Genomic DNA, 23,281 nt, shown 5'->3' with positions numbered 1-23,281 from the left:
AATAAAACTATTGGTGAAAATGAAAAATGTGTCATTTATTTATATGGAAAAAACTAAATGGACTTTTTGGCCAACCCAATAAATCAGGTCTCTGCTCTTCTGGATCTTTCTTACCTTCCAGTGGGGAAAATTTACTTAATCAGTGCCCTGTTTAGATTGCCTCTGACTTTCAGTACTATAAACAGTGCTTCTGTGAACATTCTTGAAGGGATCCTTTGAACTCTTCTCAACTTTCTTCTTTTGGGATAAATTCCTAGAAGTGGACTTGCTGGAACAAAGGGGATGTGAATAAATGAGGGCCCTGAGAGTCTCACCTAGGTCCGTCTGGCCCTGGAGCACCAGTGTGACTATTAATAATCACACTGTTAATATCACTGAATTGACAAAATAAAATATGGTAACCAGAGGCAGCCAAGTGGTTTCTAGCTGGCTTAGCCAGGTAGGCTGTGTGATTTAATCACTAACAGGTCAGATATGGGGTTAAAAAAACAAACAAACTTAGAAATGGTGGTGTGCAAATTACCAGCTGTGTGATTTTTGGCTTAGTTTCTTCATCTGTGACGTGAGGGACAATGGTTCCCATATTAAGGGGTTATTTATTCAGTAAATATTTGAGTGCCTACCAATCACCAACCTCCAAGCTAAGAACTTAACAGTCCAGTGGGGAAGGGAGATGTTAATAAACAATCAGACAAATATAATATTACAAGCTGTATTCTGTGCTACAATAAGGATGGGATGCTGTAAGAATGAATAACGGAGACCTGATTTTTTTGGAGGGCCTGGCGGGGGCTGGAAGATTAAATAATGTATGAGCTAAGATATGAAAGATGTATAGAGTTACCCAGGTCAAGGTGGGGAGAAAAACTCTGAGAAGGCAACAGCAGGAACTGCAGAGCATTTGAAGGTGGACTGCGACTATATACCTCTTTCTTTTCAACTTGGGGCCCCGAAAGCTACTGGTGCCCGGGACCGCACTCGGGGAGCGCAGGGGGCGGGGCCGCCGACCCGGAACCCGAGTGCGGCCGCGGCTCTGGTTTCCGCCGCCGCGGGCACTTCCCGCGGAGGGACCGTCCCGAGGCCCCGGCAGAGCCGAGGAGGGCGAGGGGCACGGGCAGCGGGCCATGGACGACCACGGTCTGGATGAGTTCCGCCGGCGCTGGCAGGAGGAGCTGGCGCAGGCCCAGGCGCTGAGGAAGCGGCGGCGGCCACGGCGGCCCGAGGTGGCCCCCGAGCACGGGGAGCAGGCCTCGGGGTACCTGGCGCTGGCCCAGGACCTTCTGGAGGGCGCGGGGCGACCCCCGGCGGCGCGGGCCACCCGGGCGGAGAGGCCGGACTCGGCGGGCCGTTCTCGCTCCCCTCTAGCTCGTGAGGGCGCCGGGGGCGGGGAGCAGCTGGTGGACCAGCTCATCCGCGACCTGGTGAGTGGCCATCGCCTCCTGCCGAGGCCAGGGCCAGCCCCCGCCCCCGGTACCAACCTCCCATTGATTTGGAAAGTAACTCTGTGTCACCAATGTGGGGAGAAAAGCAAGTGAGGGAACACAACTTCCGTGCATGCTTGGAGTATCAAGTAGTGGTTCCCAACTGCGGGGACTTTGTCCCCCATTCGGCAGTGTTTGCAGATAGTTTTGGACGCCACCACGGGGAGCGGGGCGCGTTGCTACGAGACGAGGCCAGGGATGCTCGTGTACATTCTGCAACGCACAGGACGGCGCGCCCCACACAAATTATCTGGCCCAAGACGTCAGTTAGTGTAAGAGTGAGAAATCTTGCCACGGAAGGATTCCTAAACTTTTAACAAGTTTGCCTTTGGGGAGGAGGACCCAGGACACGGATAGGAAGGAATTTTAACTTGTCTCTATGTACTGGCTGTACTATTGAAGCTTTTCTGACCGTGCGTGTATTCCTTCAATAATAATGAAAGCAGAAACAAGGTAAAATCCTTGGGTACTATCAGTATGGAGGTTCTTATCATTTTGTGGGGCGCGGACCTCTTGGCGAATCTGGAGGAAGATGAGAATCCTTATGTTCTTCGAACCTCCCCCCTACCCGCCCCCACCAAAAAAAAAGCCTCCTTTACACAGTCGAGACAAGCAAGCTCACCTGAAACGTATCCATGGTTAAGAGAGCAAGACAGCAGGTTTAATTGTGCATTTTAAGTTAGGCTTCTACAACTTCTCAATTGGGTGGGAGTAATTCTGTTATTGGCAGGTGATTTTGATGAGTGGTGGCTCAATATTTTACATATTATGTAGTTCTAATAATATTAATAGCTGTGTGTTTTTTACCACATGTCTGGTTTTGTGCCCTGCTTTATCTCTCATGTTCGGTATAACCTTTTCTTGTGTATGTGTATGTTAGAAATGTCGTTTAATGGGACAATTCTTATACATATGAAAATGTATGCTGGCATTGTGCCTGCTGCTATAAAAAGTGGGTCATCCCTGAAGAAGTCTGGCAGGTGTGAGAATAGAATCAGTGCCTTGGGAAGGTGGCCAAGCACCACCTGATCAGGTGCTCAGACCAGTCCAGATCTGTGCTGAAGGTGTTCCCATGGAAGTGGATTTGTAGGCCGAGGCAAGACCAGCCCAGGGGAGCAGAAATAAACAGGCAGGTGGGTTATTAGGACAAAGGCAAACGTGGGGCCTGAAATCCTCCCCACTGAAGGTGGCAGTGTCTGGGGCCTTCACAACAACCCTGGGCAGTGGGCTTGTCGGTCTTTTAAAATGAAGGAAACTCAAAGAGGTTTTCTGTTATTGGCCTTGGCCTAACCAGCTGATAAATTCTAGGGATTGAATTTGGATGCAGGTCTGTTGGGTTCGACATTTCACCAGGTAGGAGTTTCCCAAAACTGACTTGGCATATGAATCACCTTAAGCTGTAGTAAAGTAGAGGTTCACCCTGGCTGGTGTGGCTCAGTGGATTGAGTGCCAGCCTGTGAACCAAAGGGTCGCCGGTTCACTTCCCAGTCAGGGCACATGCCTGGGTTGCGGGCCAGGTCCCCAGTTGGGGGCATGTGAGAGGCAACCGATAGATGTATCTCTCACACATCTATGTTTCTTTCTCTCTTTTTCTCCCTCTTTTTTCCTCTCTCTAAAAATAAATCTTTAAAATAATATATAGGTTCTGGCCCTTCTCCAGACCTGCTGCCTCACTCTCCGGAGGAGGTGCCCAGAAACCTGGTGGCCGGGATAATCGGGCAAGTCTGAGATACTCTCTGCTGCACAGCTTCCTTTGGCTGGAGGGCCTGACTCTCAAGGCTCCCCAGCCCTAACACTCGTGAGGGGTAGGCCTTATACCAGAATAGTGGAATCCTGAATGAAGTGTTCTAAAAGTGGGAGGGGCCTGCCTGCCGGAGGATTCCGGGGGCAAGCCAGAATCTCAGTTGTTCAGGTAGGTAGTGGAAGCCTGCCTGGAGTGTGCGCCTGTGACCTCTGCCTCCTTCAGAATCGCCACGTTGGGCACTGGTCCATTATGGGCAGTAGCCTACCTTGGAGGCACCTCTGCTTTTATTGCTAGTATTTTGCAATCATCAGTAATGCTGCTATAAATAAAGCAGTAACTCATTGTGTGTGCTTCCATGCTGTCTCCTCGGTACTGTCTCACAGGCTTAGGGACATCATTATCTTCTTCAGTTCTCCCAGCAGCCCTCTCCAGTGGCCACTATTAACCCCATTGGACAGATGAGCATTAGGGAGGTAATTGATTTTTTTTTTTTTTTTTTAGGGGCAGTAAATCCGGTATTTTAAGTCTGAGAAATGGTAATCTTTATAGAAAAGGCTTGGATTCGTAATTCATTGGTCGTAAGCCTCCAAGCCCACGAGGGCCAGGCTGGCGATGCAGATGAGTGGAGCAGGCTCGGGGTTGCTCATTTGGCCTCATTTTCCTTGTTCATCAGGTGTTCTGTTGTGCCCTTTTCCCAGATTCCGGCCCTGCTTCTGTAACGATTTGTTTCATAGTGGCTATTGTTCTTTTTATCGTGTTGAATATTGTAGTGTAGAATTTGTCTGTCTCATATCCCCCAAGAAAAATACCTAACCGTGTTTGTGAAACATGGCCATCCGGTTGGCCTTGGTTTTCGACTTCTGAAGTTTCTTAAAAACAATCAAACTCTGTACTGAAGAGTATGAATCTTAAATGTACAGCACGATGAATTTTCAGGCATGCGTGTCTGTGTAAACAGCACCCAGATAAGAGAACAGTATCACCAGCCTGTCGGAACCCTCGCATGTGCTGGTTCACAGTGAGGCGTATGCCATGGGTCACCGCTCACCCAACTCCTGACGCCTTGTTTTCCTTTGTCTGCTTTTGAACTACGTAAGTAGATTCAGCGCGTGCTCTTTCGTGGCTGGGTTCTCATGTATAGCAAGCATTACGTGGGAGACTGAACCATGTGGATGGAGAATAAGAGTGGGGTGGTTTCCTGAAAGCAGAGGGAATGGGTTTTGGACAGTGGATACAAGAGATGCCGACTGAAAAAAAAAAGGATTTTTATTTATTGTTAGAGAGAGGGGAAGGGAGGGAGAAGGGAGGGAGAGAAACACTGACATGAGAGAGAAGCATTAATCAGTCGCCTCCTGCACGCCCCCAGAGGCCTGCAACCCAGGCATGTGCCTTGACCAGAAAACAAACCAGTGACCCTTCGGTTTGTAGGATGATTCCCCAACCCACTGAGCCACACCAGCCAGGGGAAAGATGCCCACTTTAAGTGGATGTTTTATGCAATACCAAACTATGGTTAATGTATGTGTTTTCTATCATCCAACATACACGTTTTGATCAGCCAGGTGCTGGGGAATCAACAGTAAACAGAATAGACACTTCCTGGCCTTGGAAGCCTACAGTCTTGCCTCTTCTAGCTGAAAGGATTACATTAATGGGGCCAGGATAGCCCTGGTTCTGAGTCCTGGCTCCAGGGTCAGGCAGGCCCGAGTTCAAATTCAGCCTCTGCTGCTGACTAGCTGTTTGACCGTGGGCGAGTTAATGCCCTCTGCCTTACTTGCCAGATGAGGTGAGGCTAGTACCTATTTTGTGACGAGGTAGTGAATAAGAATGACATGGGACATTCTTAGCACCAAGCCTGGTGTATAGTCAGTGACCAGTAAATTTAAGCTGGTGCTGTTATTATCATTAGTATTATGGAAGAGTTCATTTCACTTTCTCTTGCTAAGAGTTATCACTGATAAGCCCCTGTTTCCCCGAGTCTTGTACTGGGAACCCGGAGGGCAGGGTCTGTCATCTTACTCTCGTATTTTCACCCGTTGGACTTCGTGCAGTCGGAGCCCATCTGCAGTTGTCGAGGTGGAGCAACATGGGCAGGATCGCTGCCTCCGGCAGGAATCTTGTAAAGAGGCCCTACGGTTGTTGGAACCCCTGGGGACATTCAGAGCATTCTCCAAGTTACGATGTGGGTTTCCCGGCCTCATACAAGTTCTAATGCTGCCGGCCGGTATTTACTGCTCACCGTGCCAGCATTTAGTTCATCAGAGCCTCCCTCTGTTGTCAGCAAGATCGGCCTGACGGCTTGACCTCTGTGTTTGAATCAGAAACAAGGAAACTTTCTAGTGTGAAACGAGAAGACAGGTGGAATCCAATGCGAACTTGTGCGTTGTCCCTGGAGAGACTTCCCTTCTTCTTTGCCTTCCTTTTAAGGCTCACCTTGAATTTTCTCCCCTGTGTTAACTCTTCCCCGATCCCTCTAGCTCAGAGTTCTCTTCCTTCTCCGTTTCTCCAACTAAAAAGTTCTGTTGTGAGTGCCGTTTATTTGTTTTTTCCTGCTATGAATGAGCAGGGGGTCTCTGCTTAGGCACATTTTGAAACAGGCCCTGTGTATCCTAGAACAGCTTGTAACTTAAGTCATCTCTTTGTTGGAAGTTTCCACTGCTTGAAGCAGTTTGGGCTTCGTTTGTTCATTCCTAAATATTCGCTAAGTGGCTTCTTAGTACCAGGTGCTTTTCTAGGCACTGAGGATATAGCAGCAAACAAGATGGAAAAAAAAATCTGTGCCTTTATAGAACTTACATGGCAGGGAAGAAGAGAAGAGAAAACCAACAAATAATTGTCAGACGTGAAGTGGTCTCGGGAAAGGTAAAGCAGCTAGAAGGGATACAGTGTGCATGAGTTTGTGAAGGGCTGTGATTTTAGAGTGCTGTCCCGGAAGGCCTTCCTGGGAAAGGTGGCGTTTCCGGGAGAGGAGGGAGCGGGCATTCAGGGACCTGGGGGAGGGGCTTCTAGGCACAGAGCCTGAGTGTGGAGGTCCTGTGGCCGCCAGGGCCAGCTGGCTTCATGGGCCGGTGTCATCACACAGCGCCCCAGGGTCAGAAGGGGCCTGTGCTTGGTTTGATGCTGTGTTGTTGCCATCTTGAAACTTTTAATCATTTTAAACAAGGGGCTCCACGTTTTTGTTTTACAATGGCTTTCACAAATTATACAGCCCATCCTGTTGGTAGAAATGTGCTTGGAGAACTTGAGACCTTTGACATGAAACTGTTTACTCTTTCCACAAACAAATCCCAAACCCATACTAGACCCAAGTTCTGACGAGGGAGCCCCTCCTCCCTCTGACTTCTGCTTCCTGGATCTCAGACCTCTGATCCCAGCTTAGACTAACAGGGAGCTCCGGAACCAGAGGCCCCGCCCCCTCTGCCTGCTCCTGCACTCTTCAGTGGGTCCCGCCTCCTGGGATGCCCCAGCACTTGCTTCCCCAGTCCTTTAGATTGGCGTTTTTTGGCTAGAGGGCCTAGGGGAGTCATACCAGTAGGTGGCGAATGAAAGTTGGAAAGCCCATACAAAAGTGATAAATCCCATAGACATTTATTGTGCACCTATTGTGTACAAGGCACTATTCTGATTAGAGTCTGTAGTGTTGTAGTTCAGTTATAGCATCCATACATGCAATCAACAGAAATGTATTGAGTGCCTCTTGCTCTCTGTCATAGCTGGGCACGGGGATCAGGTTAAACGTTCAGAGATAAATAGGCCTGCTGTGGGCTGTTTGGGAGCTTAACCATTCTGTACAACATTGTTTCTCTGGAAAAATGATTCCTAAGTTCTAATTAGCTGACTTACTAATGAACTTTGGAGTACCTGAGGGGTCCATTTATATTGCCTTTTGTATTTCCTGATTTTATTCTATTTTACATGAATGACGACTTAATCTTTTTTTTTAAGATTTTATTTATTTATTTTTAGAGAATGGAAGTGAAGGAGAAAGAAAGGGAGAGAAACATCAATGTGTGGTTGCTTCTCATATGCCCCCAAATGGGTGACCTGGCCTGCAACCCAAGGCATGTGCCCCAACTGGGAATCGAACCAGTGACCTTTTGGTTCACAGGCTGGCACTCAATCCACTGAGCCACACCATCCAGGACATGACTTATCTTTGTAAAAGATTTTAGCTCTTTGAGTGTAGACCTCATTTCTCATACACTTGTTAACAGTACTTTCCCTCCCCCTCCCCCACAGTGGCATGGCCCTGAATTTGGATAGTGATTTGAACATAAAAACCTATCTAAAAAAAAAACATGCATTGCTTCTCTTTGTCAGTGAAACGATCACATTCACATGCTCATTGTAAAAAGATGTAGATAATTCGGAAGTATAGAAAAAAGAAAAATCTCTTGTCATTGTTCAGGAGCTCCTGCTTTCTATTGAAAAAAAAAGCAACATGAATTTTGGGACAAATTTGGGATTGCATAAATAAATGAATGCCTATTTAGTCTGACAGTGTTTCAGGCGCCCCCTTGCCCCGCTCCCCGCCCCCATCCAACTTCTTCTCCTTTAAAGAAGACACAGCAAAGCTGGAACTCGTCTGCTCTGCTTGAGATCCTGTGGCTGTGCCCGATGCAGGTTTTGCAGTATCTGGGAGGCTGAGATAAATTCCTGTAGAAAACAGTCTCCTTTCAGTCACAGATTGAGCAGAACTGTTATTAAATGTCTATTGTTTGAACTTGAGGTGCTTTTCTCAGTCTCTTAAACACCACCTAGAGAGGTCTTGAGTGTTCTGTTTGCCCTGGAGATATACACTGGGAACTAAACCGAAGTCAGTTGCTTCACTTTTTACTGGTTTGGCTCTGAGTAATTATCCCTTCTTCCACTAAACAAGAGAAGCCAGATTGAATTTCTAACAGTAAGGCACAAAACCAATCCATTTACAGAATTAGTCTTACATTAGCACATAGGAGTACAAATCAGCCTCCCTCGGGAGGGATCTATTTGCAATTTCTCTTAGCATTTTTGGAGTAAGTCCAGTAGACTTTGGGAAAATCTAGTATTCACTGACTTTGAATTAACAAAGTAACTTGACCCCTTTGTGGGTTTTCTTTTCTTTCTTTCTTTGTTTTTTTTTTTTTTTTTTGTCTTGGTTGAGAAAGAATTGATTTTTATATCTGTCTATAATTTAGGGTTGTGATTCTCAACTGTTAGTATGTGTGAGGGTCTCTGAGGAAGAGATGCTTGAGCCCACCCTCGGAAATTTGGGGCCAAGGTCTGAGAGACCATGGGCAGTTTTGTAACTCCACAGATCATTCTGATGTGTAACACGGGACAGGAGTCATGAGCAGAGAGAGAGAACACATACCTGCGCCATTAAGGAATTAAAAGTCACCTCGTACAATATATTACTAAAGAGATGTTTTTCCTTAAGTTTTAGAAATGTTAGCATTTTGAATTTATTGGTCTTCTGGATCATAAATCTGTCTCTTCCTACTTTGCTTGGGCTATTACTATGAAATTATTCTCTCTAAACATTTTCATCACATTGGCATTTTTATAGCGTGACCAAGTTTTCCTGTAGTAGTATTTCCAGTGTCTTTAATCTCTTTCTTGTGGAATATCTTTTCTTCTGAAATGTCATCTTGTCGATTTCTGTGTCCTTAAGCCAGTACAGCAGAGACTTGGTCAGCGTGGCCCGTACCTTCTCGGACGGCTGGGCCCCACGGCAGCCTGGGTGGAAGTCCGGTAGCACCTTTTACATACTACAAGGCATTTCTGCACACCTTGGTGGGAAGTAACATTTCTCACTCACATTCGTGACCCGTGGGAAGTACCGAGGCCAGTGCTTCAGGCACTGTGCTGCTGCCATTCGGGCAAACGTGGTGACGGGGCCAGCGCTCCTGCCCGTCACGTGGCTCTGACTTCCGTCCAGTCACGGGTGCCTATGAAAGAGTTGCATTTCCAACCACAAGGTCCAACGTGCTCATAACTTCAATTTTTAGTGAGGTATTTCCCAAGTGATACATTACCAGTGATAACAAAGCGAAGTTTATGAATGATTGGCTTACCCTTGAAGCTGCGCCAGTGTTTTGTTTGGGGATTTTTGCGGTATGGTGATGTGACTGCTTTACCTGCACGCCTTACGTCTCCGTGAGCGGCGGAGAGGGAAGCGCGTCACCTGACGTTCCCGGGGCTGCGCAGGAGACCCCTTGGGAACCTGCTGCGCACAGTTACTGCTGTGGATGTGTCTGTCGCCTCGAGGGAACGAAGGTCGGGTTTTTATGAAATGGGCTCCGAGATGGAGGTTTATGTGCAGGTGGTAGCTTGGCCTTTCCGAGAGGCCCCGAACGGAGGCAAGGGGGCCAGGCCGTGGCGTCTAGGCACGGGCAAGTTACTGGGTGTGGACCGCCCTCCAGGAGGGAACGCAGCCTCGGACGAGGCCGCTTGCTGGGCCCAGGACGGTGCCTGAGGGGGGACTCAGCCGTGAGCCCGTGGCTTGCAGCATTCTGGGTGCCTGAGGAAGGAGCGTCGTGGGGCTGGGGAGGTGGTACGAGTGGCCTGCTGCAGTGTCCACCGCAGGGGCCGCTGATGGACCGTCTGGCCAAAAAGACGGAAAGTGCTCCACACGAAACTTCAGCATTTGGCCTCCTGACCTTGTGGGTCTGCCCGTGTCTTAAAACGTAGACCCTCCTTTAGTGTATCTGTGCCCCTTTTTCCTGTGGTTCCCTGACCCTGGCGGCTGCAGGGAAGGTTGTTTACGTAAAAGCCTGGGTCTCGATCTTTTCGGAGATTGACCATCATTTGTAATTTGAAGAGCCCAGCGATTTTTTTTTAAAGTTTGATTTTGTAATGTTGGTGTTTACATAATTTTAATCAAAGCTTCGAAGCAGCTGTCGCCCTTCAGAACTAATAAATGGTCCAGAACCACTGGTGCGTTAACAGAGCGGCGTGGTGCCTCTCCCCTCCTTGGGGTCGGGGAGCCGTAACCCCCCGACGGTCACAGGCACCCGGGTGGCTGCACCCCTTTCAGCTGCTGTGCATGAGAGTGTATCTTTCTGTAGTTATTACTGTGGTACAACCTTTAAAATAGACAATTCTTTTTACTTAGTTACTTTTAAAGTGTTTTTACTTATTATTTTTAGATGGGAAGGGAGAAAGAGGGAGAGAAACATCAATGTGTGGTTGCCTGCCACGCGCCCCCAACTGGGGACCAGGCCTGCAACCCAGGCCTGTGCCCTACACTGGGAACTGAACTGGTGACCCTTTGGTTCTCACGCCGGCACTCAGTCCACTGAGCCACACCAGCCAGGGCTAAAATCAACAATTCTTTCTAAGAAGCCTCTCGGGAAAGACCTGTGGTGCGGGCAGGCTCAGATTCAGACCCAGGAAGACCGTGCCTCTGCTGTGCCACCCCCTTCCCACTGTTACCGCCAATTAGCTGCTTATAGCAGGACTGGGGAGGTGGTTCGGGGTGAACAGCAAGGCAGCGTGGGAGTCGTGTGGAAGGGCAGCCTAGTCAACAAACACGTGTCCAAGGGAAAGGGGCTGGAGTGCCACCGAAGGAGAGAAAGTGGCAGTGTGAGCCCTCTGTGATTGCACGCTCAGCCCTGACACCTGTGCCGGCTCTGCCCTGTCGTGTCGCATTTTCTGTTTGATGACGTGCCTGTTCGTTCGTAGGGGAGTCACGTCTGTTTTGCAGTTGAGGAAGCTGAGGCTCGGATGCATGTAGCCTGGCTTCGGGGCTAGTCAGGTGGGAGAGCCAGCGTCCTCAGTGTGAATCTTGGCTGCAAACTCCCGTGCTGGGCCGCGCCCTGAGATATCGGTGGTCGGGATCACAGGGCACGATGGCAGGGTTGGGGTCCGCTGAAGCAGGGGCGCTGGATTCCAGGGTGAGACGAGAGAATCGGTCCCCCCGACAGGCAGGGGAGGGAAGGCTGCCGCCCCCGGAACTGCGACTTTCCCCGCACCAGAATAGCCCGCGACAGGCGACTTCTCGTGCTTCTTCACAGCAGCTCACAGCAGCGTCAGGTCCAGACTCCAGTTTACAGCGAGTGAGTCCCGGGGCGCCCGGCGGAAGAGAGCAGAGCTTGGCACGCTTCTTAGCAGCGAAAAGCTAAGTTCAGTTTGCACGAGCCCAGGCTTTCCTTTGCCTTTATTCCGCTTGTTTGAGGATAGGGAGCGCTTTTCTCTTGCTGCTTCCGTGAATAGGCGAGGTGGGCTTCTCCATCTCACTGTGCTCAGAGACTCTGAAAGAGGAAGCACGGGCTTGCAGATGATAGTCTCGCCTCGTTGGGACACCCCCCCCCCCCCGCCCATCACCTGTGACGGCCTCCAGGGTCGTGTTGAGGGGTCTCAAGTGCATCTGGGCTAGAGAGAGTGATGCCACATTTCCTTGGCGAGTGAAGCCAATTAGTTGTGGGAGAGGACGGAGCCCGACATGAGACCGATGACTCCCCACTGTTGTTTTAGGCAAGGACCCCTTTGTCTTCCAGTTACACGTGCAGATTTTCCCCTGTTCCTCCCCCCCCCCCCCCCACAGCCAACATTTCTCTCTTGACTTAACATCCTGTTCCTTCTTTGCCCACAACAAGCTGTCATCTCTTACTCTTTTCCCCCCTGGAGGTCCTTTTTGGCCCTCACACTTAACTCGCACTGTTTTTGTAGTTAAATACATTTCCTTCTTGTGCCCTGGATCATCTTCTAGCCCCGAGACTCCTAGAAGAATGGAAACCACGATTCCAGAAAAATCTGTGCCTTGAGTCTTGGTAGGGTTTAAAGTTGTGCCCACACTGTCTTAAAAATGCTGAGACTCTTTCAGTTTTGAGACTTCACCCTTTCCATAAATGAGTGTTGTGTTTGAGTGATGAATTAGTCATTTGTTTGCAACCAGAAAGTCACTGATGTCAGTCAAAGCTTATTAAAGATGAATTTTATTAAGCAATTTCTGTTGGGACAGAGAGCGCTGCTTGGCAGAGCTCTGCAGATGCAAACTCCGGAGCGAGCAGTGGCAGGTGGGTTTGGGAGCAGGTGGAGGGCGCGTGTGCACGCTTGGGGTTTTTTTCTGTCTCACACTCACATTTCTTTGTGCTACCAGGATCGTTGTGACCGCCTTATCTCTCCAATGAAGCCTGTTACCTCATCCCTAATTGCTTATCCAGAGGCAGACGAGCTCTAATTTCTCTGCATTAATAAATGACACCGAAGAAGAACTGCTTTGTTTGCACTGGCTCACTCAGGTTAACCGGTGTGCGCCCCCGAGTGCATTAGGGAACCTCGCGCCTCTCCGGCGGCCGCGGCGGGATGCTGTTCGCCCCACTCAAGAGCAGCATTTCATTTATTTGCTTTTTGCTCATGTTCACGGCCCTATTCCCCTTTTCCTGATGAAAACACTTGAGTGACCCGGGTCAGCATTTCTCCTGTGGCGGTGGGGTACTCACCCCTTCCAGGTTGGTGGGGTGGCAGCAGCTGTCCTGAGGGGGCTGACGGCCTCCCCGATTTCAAGGCTCGCTCTCTTGGCTGCCTGCCGCTCACCTTGCCTTAGAAGCCAGGAGGCCCCCCCAAACCTCCACCCAGATACCTGGCACACCCCAACTTGTACGATGGCACTGCTTCTCCTTGTGAGGCATGGTGGGAAACGGTCTTGTGGGTTTCAGACGTGGATGTGGGGGTGGACTTGGGGGGCGGTCGAGAACTGAGAGTGGTTGTCCAGTTCTGAGTGAGTTCTGTGGGCTCAGCCGAACTGTGAGAAGGGTTGGCTTCTCCTGGGATGCACCATAGCGCTCCCGTTGCTGCCTGAGGGTGTCACTGGTCATTTAAAGGGCCTGGAAATACGAGCATTTCCACATTCAGACCTGTGAGCTCATTTCCTTTCCCTTTCTGTCCTCAGGATGAAATGGACGACGTGCCCTTCTTTGATATCCAGCTGCCGTATGAACTGGCAATCAATATATTTCAGTACCTGGACAGGAGAGACCTGGGAAGGTGTGCGCAGGTGAGCTGCTGTTAACCGATGTGCCAGATTTACCTACGTATGTAATTAAAGCATAGGGAGCTCCTCCGTAACAGAAATTTCCTTACGGAGTGACCAGCTTTGAAGAAGTAATGGGTTGGGTAGCAGCTTTCCTTGAAGGAAGGCGCCTTGAACTAAGAGTTGTTCCACGTCGGCACTTGGCGTTCGTCCGTCTGTGACCGTCTGCTCAGGAGCTCCGTTCTCCCCGCGGTCTGAGTCGTGGCTGGCCTGGGGCTGCGTGCGCGAGGCTGACCACTCTGTGCTGAACTAGCCTGAGCCGCTACCGTCCTCCCCGTGTTCAGCGCGAGGGTGCGAGCCCTCGGTTTACTCAAGCCGGCCCGTTGGGCTGGGAGCTGAGGGTCAACCTGGGGACAGAACAGTGAAGTCATGTTTTAGGCGTATAGTCCAAATTACCCTTTAAACACCAGCAGCCCACTCAGCGAGGTGCGAGGCACGTGAGACCTGAGACCCCCCAGGGAATCGCAGGCCAGTGCCGCCCGTCTCACGCTCGCTCTGGGGCAGACGTTCGCCGGGCGGAGCGGTGGGAGGTAGCGTCTGGGCCAAACTTCATTGTGCACGAGAGTCACAGGGGATCTTGATAAAATGCAAATCTATTCTCAGGAGGTCCAGGGTGGGGCCCGGTAATCTGTATTTCTAACCAGGTGGTGCCAGTGTGGCTTTGCCATGTTTTGAGAGGCAAGGGGTTAGGCCATTAAAATTAGTCTCTTCTTTTCTTTTTGGGGACGAGCGTATAATTTCTCACAAGTTAAATGTGTATATGATTGCTAACCACTGGCTTTTCACGGACAGCCGTGTTGCCCAGAGGACACTGGAATATCCATTGCCCATCTAATGCCAAAGAATGAATTTGCTTGGTGGTTGCCACTTCCCACCTCTGGATTATAGAATGATTTTACACACGTGTCTAGAGCTTCCAAAGAAAGGGTTTGGTAAAACTGAGGGGTAGGAGAGCTGCAGTCCCAAGTGCCACCAAGAACGTGAAGTTAAAAGTGTTCAGGCAGTTAGGGAGTGGTGAAGACTGTAGCCACGTTGAGAGTCTAGAGCTTGCTATTTCTATGGCAGTTCAGTGAAATCACACACAACACAGGACAACTGAGAGGGTTTTTGCTTTCATGCTATTTCTTTATGAAGTGTTTTGCTTAATCAAAATTACAGGATGGGGCAAGAGCAGGCTTACAGTTCTTTGTATGGAAAAGAATACAACATTTAATAAATAATAATACAAGAAAAAACTCTGGGTTTTGTGTATTCACAACTTAAACATATTTTTGCCCCAACCTTTATTTTTCCACTTAAATAAGAATTTGAAAAAATTTTCAGTATTCTTGATTGCCACAGTATCTCTTCAGTGGGGATGCTGGCAAGTCTTTTTTTGATGCAGAGAGTAGAAATCTTTGGGAAATTATGGAAGAAATTATTCAAAGGCTAAAATTCACTAAATAAAAATGCACTGGAGTGTAAACCGCGCTCAGAGCCTATCAGTTACACTGAGTAAGAGTACCTGCATTGTCGTCTTCTTTCCCCTGCAAACGGCATTTGTTATATTCTAACTTTACACCTTGGCCCTGTTCCCAAGAGTTGAAAACAAGGGTGTAGCTGAGTGAGTCCAACTTCTGGATGTCAGCCTGATCCTGTGAGCTGGAGTCTTGGAACAGGGGCTGATAGCTCGCTGCTTTCCACAGAGTCAGCATTAGATGATAAAATCTTCATTCTTGATAGGGAGCTGCTGTTTAAGGAATCTTTTCTTTTAACATTGCTTTTTGCTCTCTCGCTTTGTAGAGGGCCATGTGGTTTTCACATCTGCTGCTGGTTTTCTCATCCAGAGGGTTTATCAGCGACAGATAGGATCTCGTGGAAGAGGAGATCCTCCTCTGGGCACAATGGGGCTGCATTTCAGGGGGGACTGGCTCTGCTGCTGAGATTACTCTGCAGGTGTGAACAGTGTAATTTGCGACACAGTGGTCCAATTGTCCACCAGAATTCTTCCCTTTTTGGCCAGCTGGATTTGGGTTTGTTTTTTTTAAAACCTCACTTTTAGAGCACGTGTATAAGAATAGAATATATTTTAAACAGAATCCCTAAGAGCTGTTACATGAAGATGACCATGGATGGCCAGTACTTGCTAGAATTGGCTTTGTTTTTTTCCCAAGCGTTAAAATAAAACCACAACATAACAAAGATAAGTAGCATTTTCATTTGTTTCTCGTGGTGTTTTTATTTTTGAAACAGGGAAGAAGTCCTTCTGTTGAGTGGACTGTCCTGCTGCTTTATGACTTTACTGTAGAGGGGCTCACTCTCTGTCTCGCGCTCTGTCTCTCTTTTAATGGCGCCACCTCGGGACTGTAGTGAAATCGGGCCAGTTATGTGGAATTGGCTCCGCGGACGGTATGTGTGCCCTTAGAAAAAACCTGTTTGCTTAGATCTTTAGGCCAAAATGGTAACTGGCTCATAGGAAGGAACCCCGAGCGGGGAGGACTTTGGAGATTTGATTATGCCACAGACGATGCTCGATGCTCGAGAACCGACTTGGCTCCAACTTGGTGGCCTTTCTGCATCCCCTCTCTTTCTGCGATGTGAGGCTTTCCGCTTTCCAACAGAAAGCCCCACCCCGTTAGTGACCCCTGCGTGCTTTTGATGCTGACCTCTCCAGCTCCGTGCTGTCAATAGTTGTCCCTCCGGGGACTTAGTACCTCTGTGGGAGTGTACCGAACTGAAATGTCTTGGAAACAGTACGTCTTTTAGTAAGCCAAGTTGCTCACTGGGCAGTGCATCGAACAGCTTTACCATCTTCCGTTTATGATGTCGTGGTCATTTCATCACGTGTGCCCACAGGATTCCTGGCACTTTAAGGGGTGATATTTTTAAATGAATAATAATTACAAAATTATTGATTTCAAAAATAGGCAATTGTTTAGTTTTTATGAGAAGGGTAAGTGTGCTGTTGTTTACGGCATGAATAATTCTCAGGAGTAGAGGTTTTTAGGTATTTACCAACATTCATTTACTTTTTTAAAGATTTTATTGATTTATTTTTAGAGAGAGGGAAAGGCAGGGAGAAAAAGAAGGTGAGAAACATCAGTGTGTGGTTGCCTCTCGTGCTTCCCCTACTGGGGACCTGGCCTGCAACAGACATGTGCCTGACAGGGAATCGAACCAGCAACCCTTTGGTTTGCAGACCGGCACTCAGTCCACTGAGCCACACCAGCCAGGGCTCAACATTCATTAAAAAAACCAAACTTAAGATAATTATAAATTCACAGGAAGTTGCAAAACATAATACTGAGAGGTCCCTGCATACACTTCCCTGGGCCTTCTCCTTTGGAGGAGCAATAGGAACACCAGGAAGCTGGCGTTGGCGTGGTCCGCAGAGCCTGTGCACGTCTCACCAGTTTTCCACGCTCTTGTTTGTGTGTGTGTGTGTTTAGTCCTCCGCCATGTGGCCGCAGTGCAGGTGCGGAGCGTTCACCAGCGAGGCTGTCTGGGCTGCCTTCCTGTAGCCACAGTCACCTCCTTCCCTGTCCCCTGTCTCTGCTCCCCTTACCTACGAGTCTCTTTAAAGTCGCATTTTTAACACGCAGTTTAGTTACGTGTATTTCCTGATGTGTCATTTTAGAAGTTTAGCTGCGTAGGTAACACTGTTGTGTTTTTCAAACAAAAGGTGGAAAATTGTGTGTAAAGAGGGCAACAGAGAAAAAGAGGCAAGGTGCAGAGGTCACAGACCTAAGATTTAGGAACAAACTGGTGAGCAGGAAGTAGGTGTCATCTAAATAAGTAAGTGATTCTGGAACTAAAGCCAGTATGTTGGGTAATGATATTTCAGGTTTCACGAAAAATGTGATCTTATGATCTTCCCAGATGTCCAAATAGGAGAAACTAAAAGCTGAGGATTTATGGTTAAAGATCTTAATGAAGTCTTTAAAAGCAGGAATCCATAGCCAAGTGCAGCTAAATTGATTTTCATAGCAGAAATGATTCTGAAGAACCGTTGTTGCTGGCAGGGGTCCCTTAGTTCTTAACTTTCACCTTCCACCGGACCTCTCTCTCTCCCAAGAAGTTGTGCGCAGGCTCGGGACCCAAGCATCCTGAGGAGTTTCCTTTTACTCCGCCAGGTTGCCGTGGCTGCCCCCTTTAGACAGGACTTGTGAAAAAGCAAAGAGCTCTGGAAAGAAAGGGAGGGGCTGGTTGAAATGAGAGTGGCAAACCGGTATTGATGATGGTTTCAGCTGAGTGGTGGGTACTTGGGAGTTCTTTATACTGCCCACTTTACTTTTGTGTTTTTGCTAAGTTTTCCATATTAAAGTTTCACAGAAAAAAAAAGCACAGCATAAAAGATTGTATTTGAATAAGAAAGTCAGGGCCTGCTGAGGGCAGCACACGCCAGAAGCTGACCTTTGAAAATACAAGCAATCTAGTTTATTAAAATGTTGAATTAAAAAAAAACTGACTTACTCTTTTCACTGAGTTATGTACAGAGGGCCTACTGTATGCCATGTAATGTCCTACACAGTGAGTACCGCAGTGAACAAAGCACAAAGAAAGAAACCCTTGTCCCTCTGAAAGCTTGCCCTTTATGGTGATAACTGCAGTGGAGAAAAACCAGACAGCAGAGGTGATGCTGGGGGCCACTTTTAAGTGGCTTGGGAAACCTTCACAGACAAGGTGGCCTTTGAGCAAAGACCCGAAGGAGGGAGCAAGAACGCTGTGCAGGTCTCCGCAGAGGTGAGTAGCAAGTGCACAGGCCTTGCGCCGAGTGCACCTGCTGCTGTGTTTGGGGGCAGCGGGCAGGTCGCAGAGCCTAGGTTGTGCTAGGCTGAATCATATCCCCCCGAAAGATGTTGACCTCCTAATCCTCAGAACCCGTGAATGTGTTCCTCTTATGGTGAAAGGACCTTTGCTGATGTAAGTTGAGGATCTTGCGATGGGGTGATTATCCAAGTGGGTTCAGTGTAATCACAGTGCTCCTTTTGAGAGAACAGCGGGGAGTCCAGAGGGGAGAAAAGGCGGTGCTGCTGGCTTGGAGGATGGAGGGAGGGGCCACAAGCCGAGGGTGGCAGGCAGCTGCTAGGAGCTGGAAGCACAAAGGAAACAGACGAAAGCCTCCTGAAGGAGTGCAGCCCTGCGGCCACACACCTTGGTTTAGACTTCTGGCCTCCAGAACTGTAGGAGAATAAACGTCCATTGTTTTAACCACGAGGTCTGTGGTGGTTTGCTACAGCGTCAGTACGAAACTGACCTGGGAGGAGAGCGGGTCAGAGAAGGAGACGTGGTCAGAACGGGAGAGACACCTAATCCGTGAACAGAACTTGGACTTTTACTCTGAATGAGATGGGAAGTCATCGAAGTATTCCGAGCAGAGGGGTGACAAGGTCTGACTTACATTTGGGAAGGGATCCTTTTGGCTGCCATGTAGCAAGACAAGGACGGCAGCAAGGAGACCAGTTACAAGGTCACTGAGATACTCCAGGAGAGAGAATGTGGCAGTGAGGACCAGGACCGCACCAGCAGAAGGAGGCAGAGTCGGGACTGCTCCTGGGCTGGCGTGGCGGGGGGGAGGAGTCAGCAGGAACTCCGAGGTATTTGGCCTGAGCACCTGGGTGGACGAGGTGGCCCCCTCCAAGGGGAAACGGTGGGTGTGCGAGTTGAGGGGAAAGTAGTGGTTGGATGTGAGGCTGGAGGTGAGTGCCGGGTTCAGCTCTGCGCTCAAGACCCAAAGCTAGAGGCTGTCCGCACATTGATGGTGTTGGAAGCCAGGAAGCCAGGAGAGATTTCAGGGAAGTAAGTGTGGCTAGAGGAAGGGGTTCAGGGTTGCGCCCGGCACACCACAGTGATCAGAGGCCCAGGAGATGGGAAGACGGAGAAGCTGTTGCCTGTGAGCCGGGGAGAAAACCCAGGGTACTGTAATTTGTTGTGTATAATGTGCACGTTTTCCCCAAATTTTTGAGGGAAAAATAAGGATGTGCATTATACATGGGCATAATGAATATATACCGTGGTATAACGATGGGTATAATAATCCCGTGTGCAATGCGCACAAAAGAGGGTGCGCGTTGTACATGGGAAAACACGGTACGTGGCACCCCGGAAGCAGGGGTGGGAGTTTTCCAGCAGGAGGAAGGGATCGAAGGAGGTCATACTGCCCTGAGTCCGGTGAGGAGGGCTGAGAGGTGACCACGGGATCTGGCCACTTGGAGGTCACTGGCAACCTCGGCCGGAATCAGTGGCACAGGGAGGGCAAACGTGAGTGGGTTTCAGAGTGACTGGGGAGGAAGGAAGCTGAGGTAACAGTCTGTTCCTCCTCAAGTGGACTTGATGTATGGAAGTGTGACCAGAACGACGATGCTCTCCCCTGCCGTGGGCCTCCCTGGTAACCCTAATCCAGGGGAGGTAATAAAGGTAATTTCTGAGCCAAGGTTTTTTTTTTTTCTTTTTCCTTTTCTTTTCTTTCTTTTTTTGAAATGCTGCAATTCACAGTGGTGCTATAAAGCAAAATGCTGGAGACACTTTTATTAGCAGACTCTTGCAGCTGAGGCTCACTCAGTGGGGCTTTTACTGGGAGAGCCGTTCCAGTCTTGGTGTGTTAAAAAAGGACCATTAGGCCTTTGGAAAATCGAGGCTTGTAAACTTGCTAGATTTAATATAACTTATGAAATCCAAACAATTACATTTCATTTGGGTGAGAGTCTTTACAGTTTACTTGTGAAAGTTTAACTAGGTCTTTTCTTGTTGATTTTTTTCCCTTCAGGATTAAAAGAAATTCTTAATGCCCATAATTTTTGTTCTCCTTTAAGAGAAGAAAAAAAAGGTACCCTCCTTTTATAGTTTGCTAAAGAAATTGTTGGCACATTTCTACGTTTAATACCTAATTGTGGATACAGTCCTGATCCCTTTTTGGAAGTAATTCTCACCTCTAGCTTTTATAAATCCCTCAAAGAGATTTATTGTTTGTTATCCAGGATTTAAACCTTATCCTGAATATCATTTTCTACAGCATAAGCCCGGTGATTCAGTGGTCGGTGGTGGGATGGTGCGCCGAAACATCAACTGTTTGTTCTTAGTTTTCCATCCCGTACTCCTGTTGTACAAATTTCAGATTGTGCCATTTAAAACGACCTGGCATTTTCTTTGAAGCTGATAATACAAATCTGTTCTCAGCTTCCAAAGTTTTTAACGTCTGATATATTTGAGACTTCTTGAAAATCTCCGAAGTTTCTCCATTTTAAAGTGGTTGAAATTTTGTACGGTTCAGGTCTCAGTGAAAACTTATCCAGAATGTCTAACCTAATTGGGATCTTCTGGTTTGTGATCACTGAGCACTGATTGGGATTCTCCTAAAATGCTGATGATTCAGTGGTCCCATCTGACAAAATGCAGCCTCGTAGCTGGTTTTGGACTGCAGAATGACGAAGGTTGTCCCCTACTTGGGGCCACTCGTGGGATTCACCCTGACTGCAAGGGCAGAGAGCAGACATTTCCCTCTGGCCCACGGGAAGCCACTCACGTGAAAACATACCACATATCCGTGTAAGTCTGGCAGATCGCGGTGGAAAGTGGTGAGAATCGCCAGTCTTAGCGCGCAGCATGTAGCTAGCACACTGCACATGTCTTAACTGATGGACCAGTGACCCGTCTCAGAATCTTCCAGAGTGTCTTCCGCAGAGCACTAGGCTTTCGAGACACTCCTTGTAAGAAGTATTCAGGAGCCAAGTAAGTCTGGGGAATGAAGCTTTTTCTGTGTCTTTCTTAGAGATTTGTAACACGTGTCAGGCTATTGAAGGTAATGTATGAACACCCCGAGGACCTGTTTTGCGGAGCGTGCCTGGGGAAGTGTTGGTCTCTGCAGTGAAATCAGGATTTATATTTATGTGACCTCCTAGCACCTCGGTGGGTCTTTCATCAGTACTGACATCTCATACATTTTACTGCATTTTACATCTTACAATTTTTACAAAACCGCCTTCTGTATCCCAACGATCAGAGTAAATTGTCCTGTGTTTAGTTAGCACTCTCTGCCTCTGAGAACCCCTGAATGTTGGCCCCGTCTTACACTTCTTTAACCCTGCGTCCCAGGGGTCCGTTAGAGGAGGACTCTGCTCTGGAGCCGTTTGAGCTGTGGCCTGGCTCAGTCACAGCTGATGTTGTTCTTGTCTCTGCGCTTCGCAATTGCCGAGTGCCGAGACCCCCTCTGGCACAGACAGATGGGCAGACACCACCCAGTGTCACGGACAGGCTCAGCTGTGGACCAGACATGCCAAAAATGAATCCACGGTGTTCTGTCTAGTGAAAACCGGAACTCCAGCGTTACAGAGCCATCACCCCGTCCTCGATCGCTGACCACCTGTGATCAGTGAGGGTCTGTTTCCCTGACGCCGTCGTGGCGAAGATGGACAAGTGTGGGGTGACAGTGTGGGTGCGTGGACTTGTGACTGATGCTGTGGCCACGCCAGGGCAGGCTGCTTAATGGGCCCACGTCAGCGGGGGGAGCGCGAGAGTGGTTTGCCATAGGCTCTGTCCTCAGCCCCGTCCTGGTTAGCTTTTTTTTTTTTTTAATACTTAAAGACGTGAAGGCCCGCAGACTGTATTTTGCTGGTGATCTGAGTGTGGGAGAAGTAGCTCATGCAAAGGACGGCAGGACGGAGATGCAAGGGTGGCATGAAATGCAAGGCGGGGGTGTGTGTGTGGTGAGCTGGACTTCAAAATGGATAGAAAGATTATTGAGAATTTAGTTTAAAAAATACTGTAGAAGTAAGAGACGGGGACTTTTTTACTTAATTACAATTCGTTTTAAAAGACTCTGAAGAACGATAAACACCAAACTGAGGTTGCCATCAGGGGGAAGAGGACACGAACCCAGAGATGCACAGGAGTCTTAACCTCATTAGTATTGTACTGTTGTATTTCTGAAGTGGGGTGGTGAGTCCGTGGGTGTTTGTGGTGTCCCTTACACCTCTTTGTGTGCCTCACACGTCTAATGAAGCAGACCCCAGAAACTCGGGTGGACCATTAGCTCGGTAGCCGTGAAGGGAAGTAGCAAATTAGAGTCTGGTGACATCCTTCCATTCCTGGCACTCGACAGTCCACATGCGGGGGACTGTTTAGTCCTGGGTGCCATGTTGGAGAGGCACAGTGGAGATGCAGAAACCCTCGGGTAGTTCAGAGACGGCGGGGCGGGAACTGTCCTCTGACAGGTCATCGGAGGAAGTGGCCAGTGTTCAGACCCATGGAGAAATGACTGCGGGGCAGTGGGGTGGCCTTCTTCGGCCATTTGAGGGGCTGTCAGGTGGAAGAGGGAGTAGATTTATTTTTTCAAAAGGGCAAAAATCAGGGCCCTGGTTGGAATGGAACCCGTTTTCTAACCGGTGGAAGGAAGTACTTTGTAGTAGAGCTGCAGGGAACCGGGCTGCTTTGGGAGATCAGCTCTCCCCCGAGGCCCGCACCGGCCAGGGGTGCTGGGAGGAGCCGCCTGCGACAGGGAGAGGGACCCGGGTGATCTCCAGGGCCCCTCCTACGTATCCAGTTTGTAAACCACGGAAGATGAGCCAGTGTGACCCTTTGGTTCAGAGAAGTGACAGAAGCCTTGCACTTCTTCGTGCCGCCTGGTCTAACTGCTGGTGCTGGGAACTCCACGCAGAGCGTCCAGGCCGTCAGGGACAGTGACTCGGGCGGCGTGGCACTCCACCTGGAGCCCGCGTGCTCTCGCAGGCAGCCACAGCCCAGTGAAGGAAGCCGGCACCCCAGTGGACCGTCGGAGTGTTCTGCTGGTCGGTACTGCTCGGGCCTGCTTTTGGTTGAATAGAGTATTGTGATAATGAGTATTTTGAATATAGTTTGCTTGTGATGGAAAATTAGAAATTTTGAGATTGAAACAAGCTGAGTTCTTGGATTCTGATTAATTTTTACTTGATTAAATTTTAGCTTTTCATGTCATGGGCAAGTAGAAACCCATGACAGATTTAATAAAAGTTCTTTATTAAAATACAAGGAAGCTCATGGCTTCCTTCTTTAAAGTACTATAATTTCATAGTAAGGTGCTTGGGTCCT

General features: G+C 48.8%; 1 protein-coding gene across 1 annotated transcript in view; it reads left to right on the top strand.

Annotated features, from left to right (window-relative positions):
- The first annotated feature begins 1,058 nt into the window (after positions 1-1,058).
- Positions 1,059-23,281, top strand: part of FBXW8 (F-box and WD repeat domain containing 8) — a 104,714-nt gene continuing 82,491 nt past the window's right edge. The window contains exons 1-2 of the mRNA XM_045842421.1: positions 1,059-1,421; positions 13,100-13,204. Of these exons, the coding sequence (XP_045698377.1) occupies positions 1,125-1,421; positions 13,100-13,204 (402 nt within the window). The 5' untranslated portion in view covers positions 1,059-1,124. The remainder of the gene's footprint in view (positions 1,422-13,099; positions 13,205-23,281) is intronic.

Source organism: Phyllostomus hastatus, unplaced genomic scaffold (assembly GCF_019186645.2).
Source record: "Phyllostomus hastatus isolate PE091 unplaced genomic scaffold, TTU_PhHast_1.1 phas_contig_1162, whole genome shotgun sequence".
Classification (NCBI taxonomy): Eukaryota; Metazoa; Chordata; class Mammalia; order Chiroptera; family Phyllostomidae; genus Phyllostomus; species Phyllostomus hastatus.
This window is presented reverse-complemented; position numbering and strand designations above follow the sequence as displayed.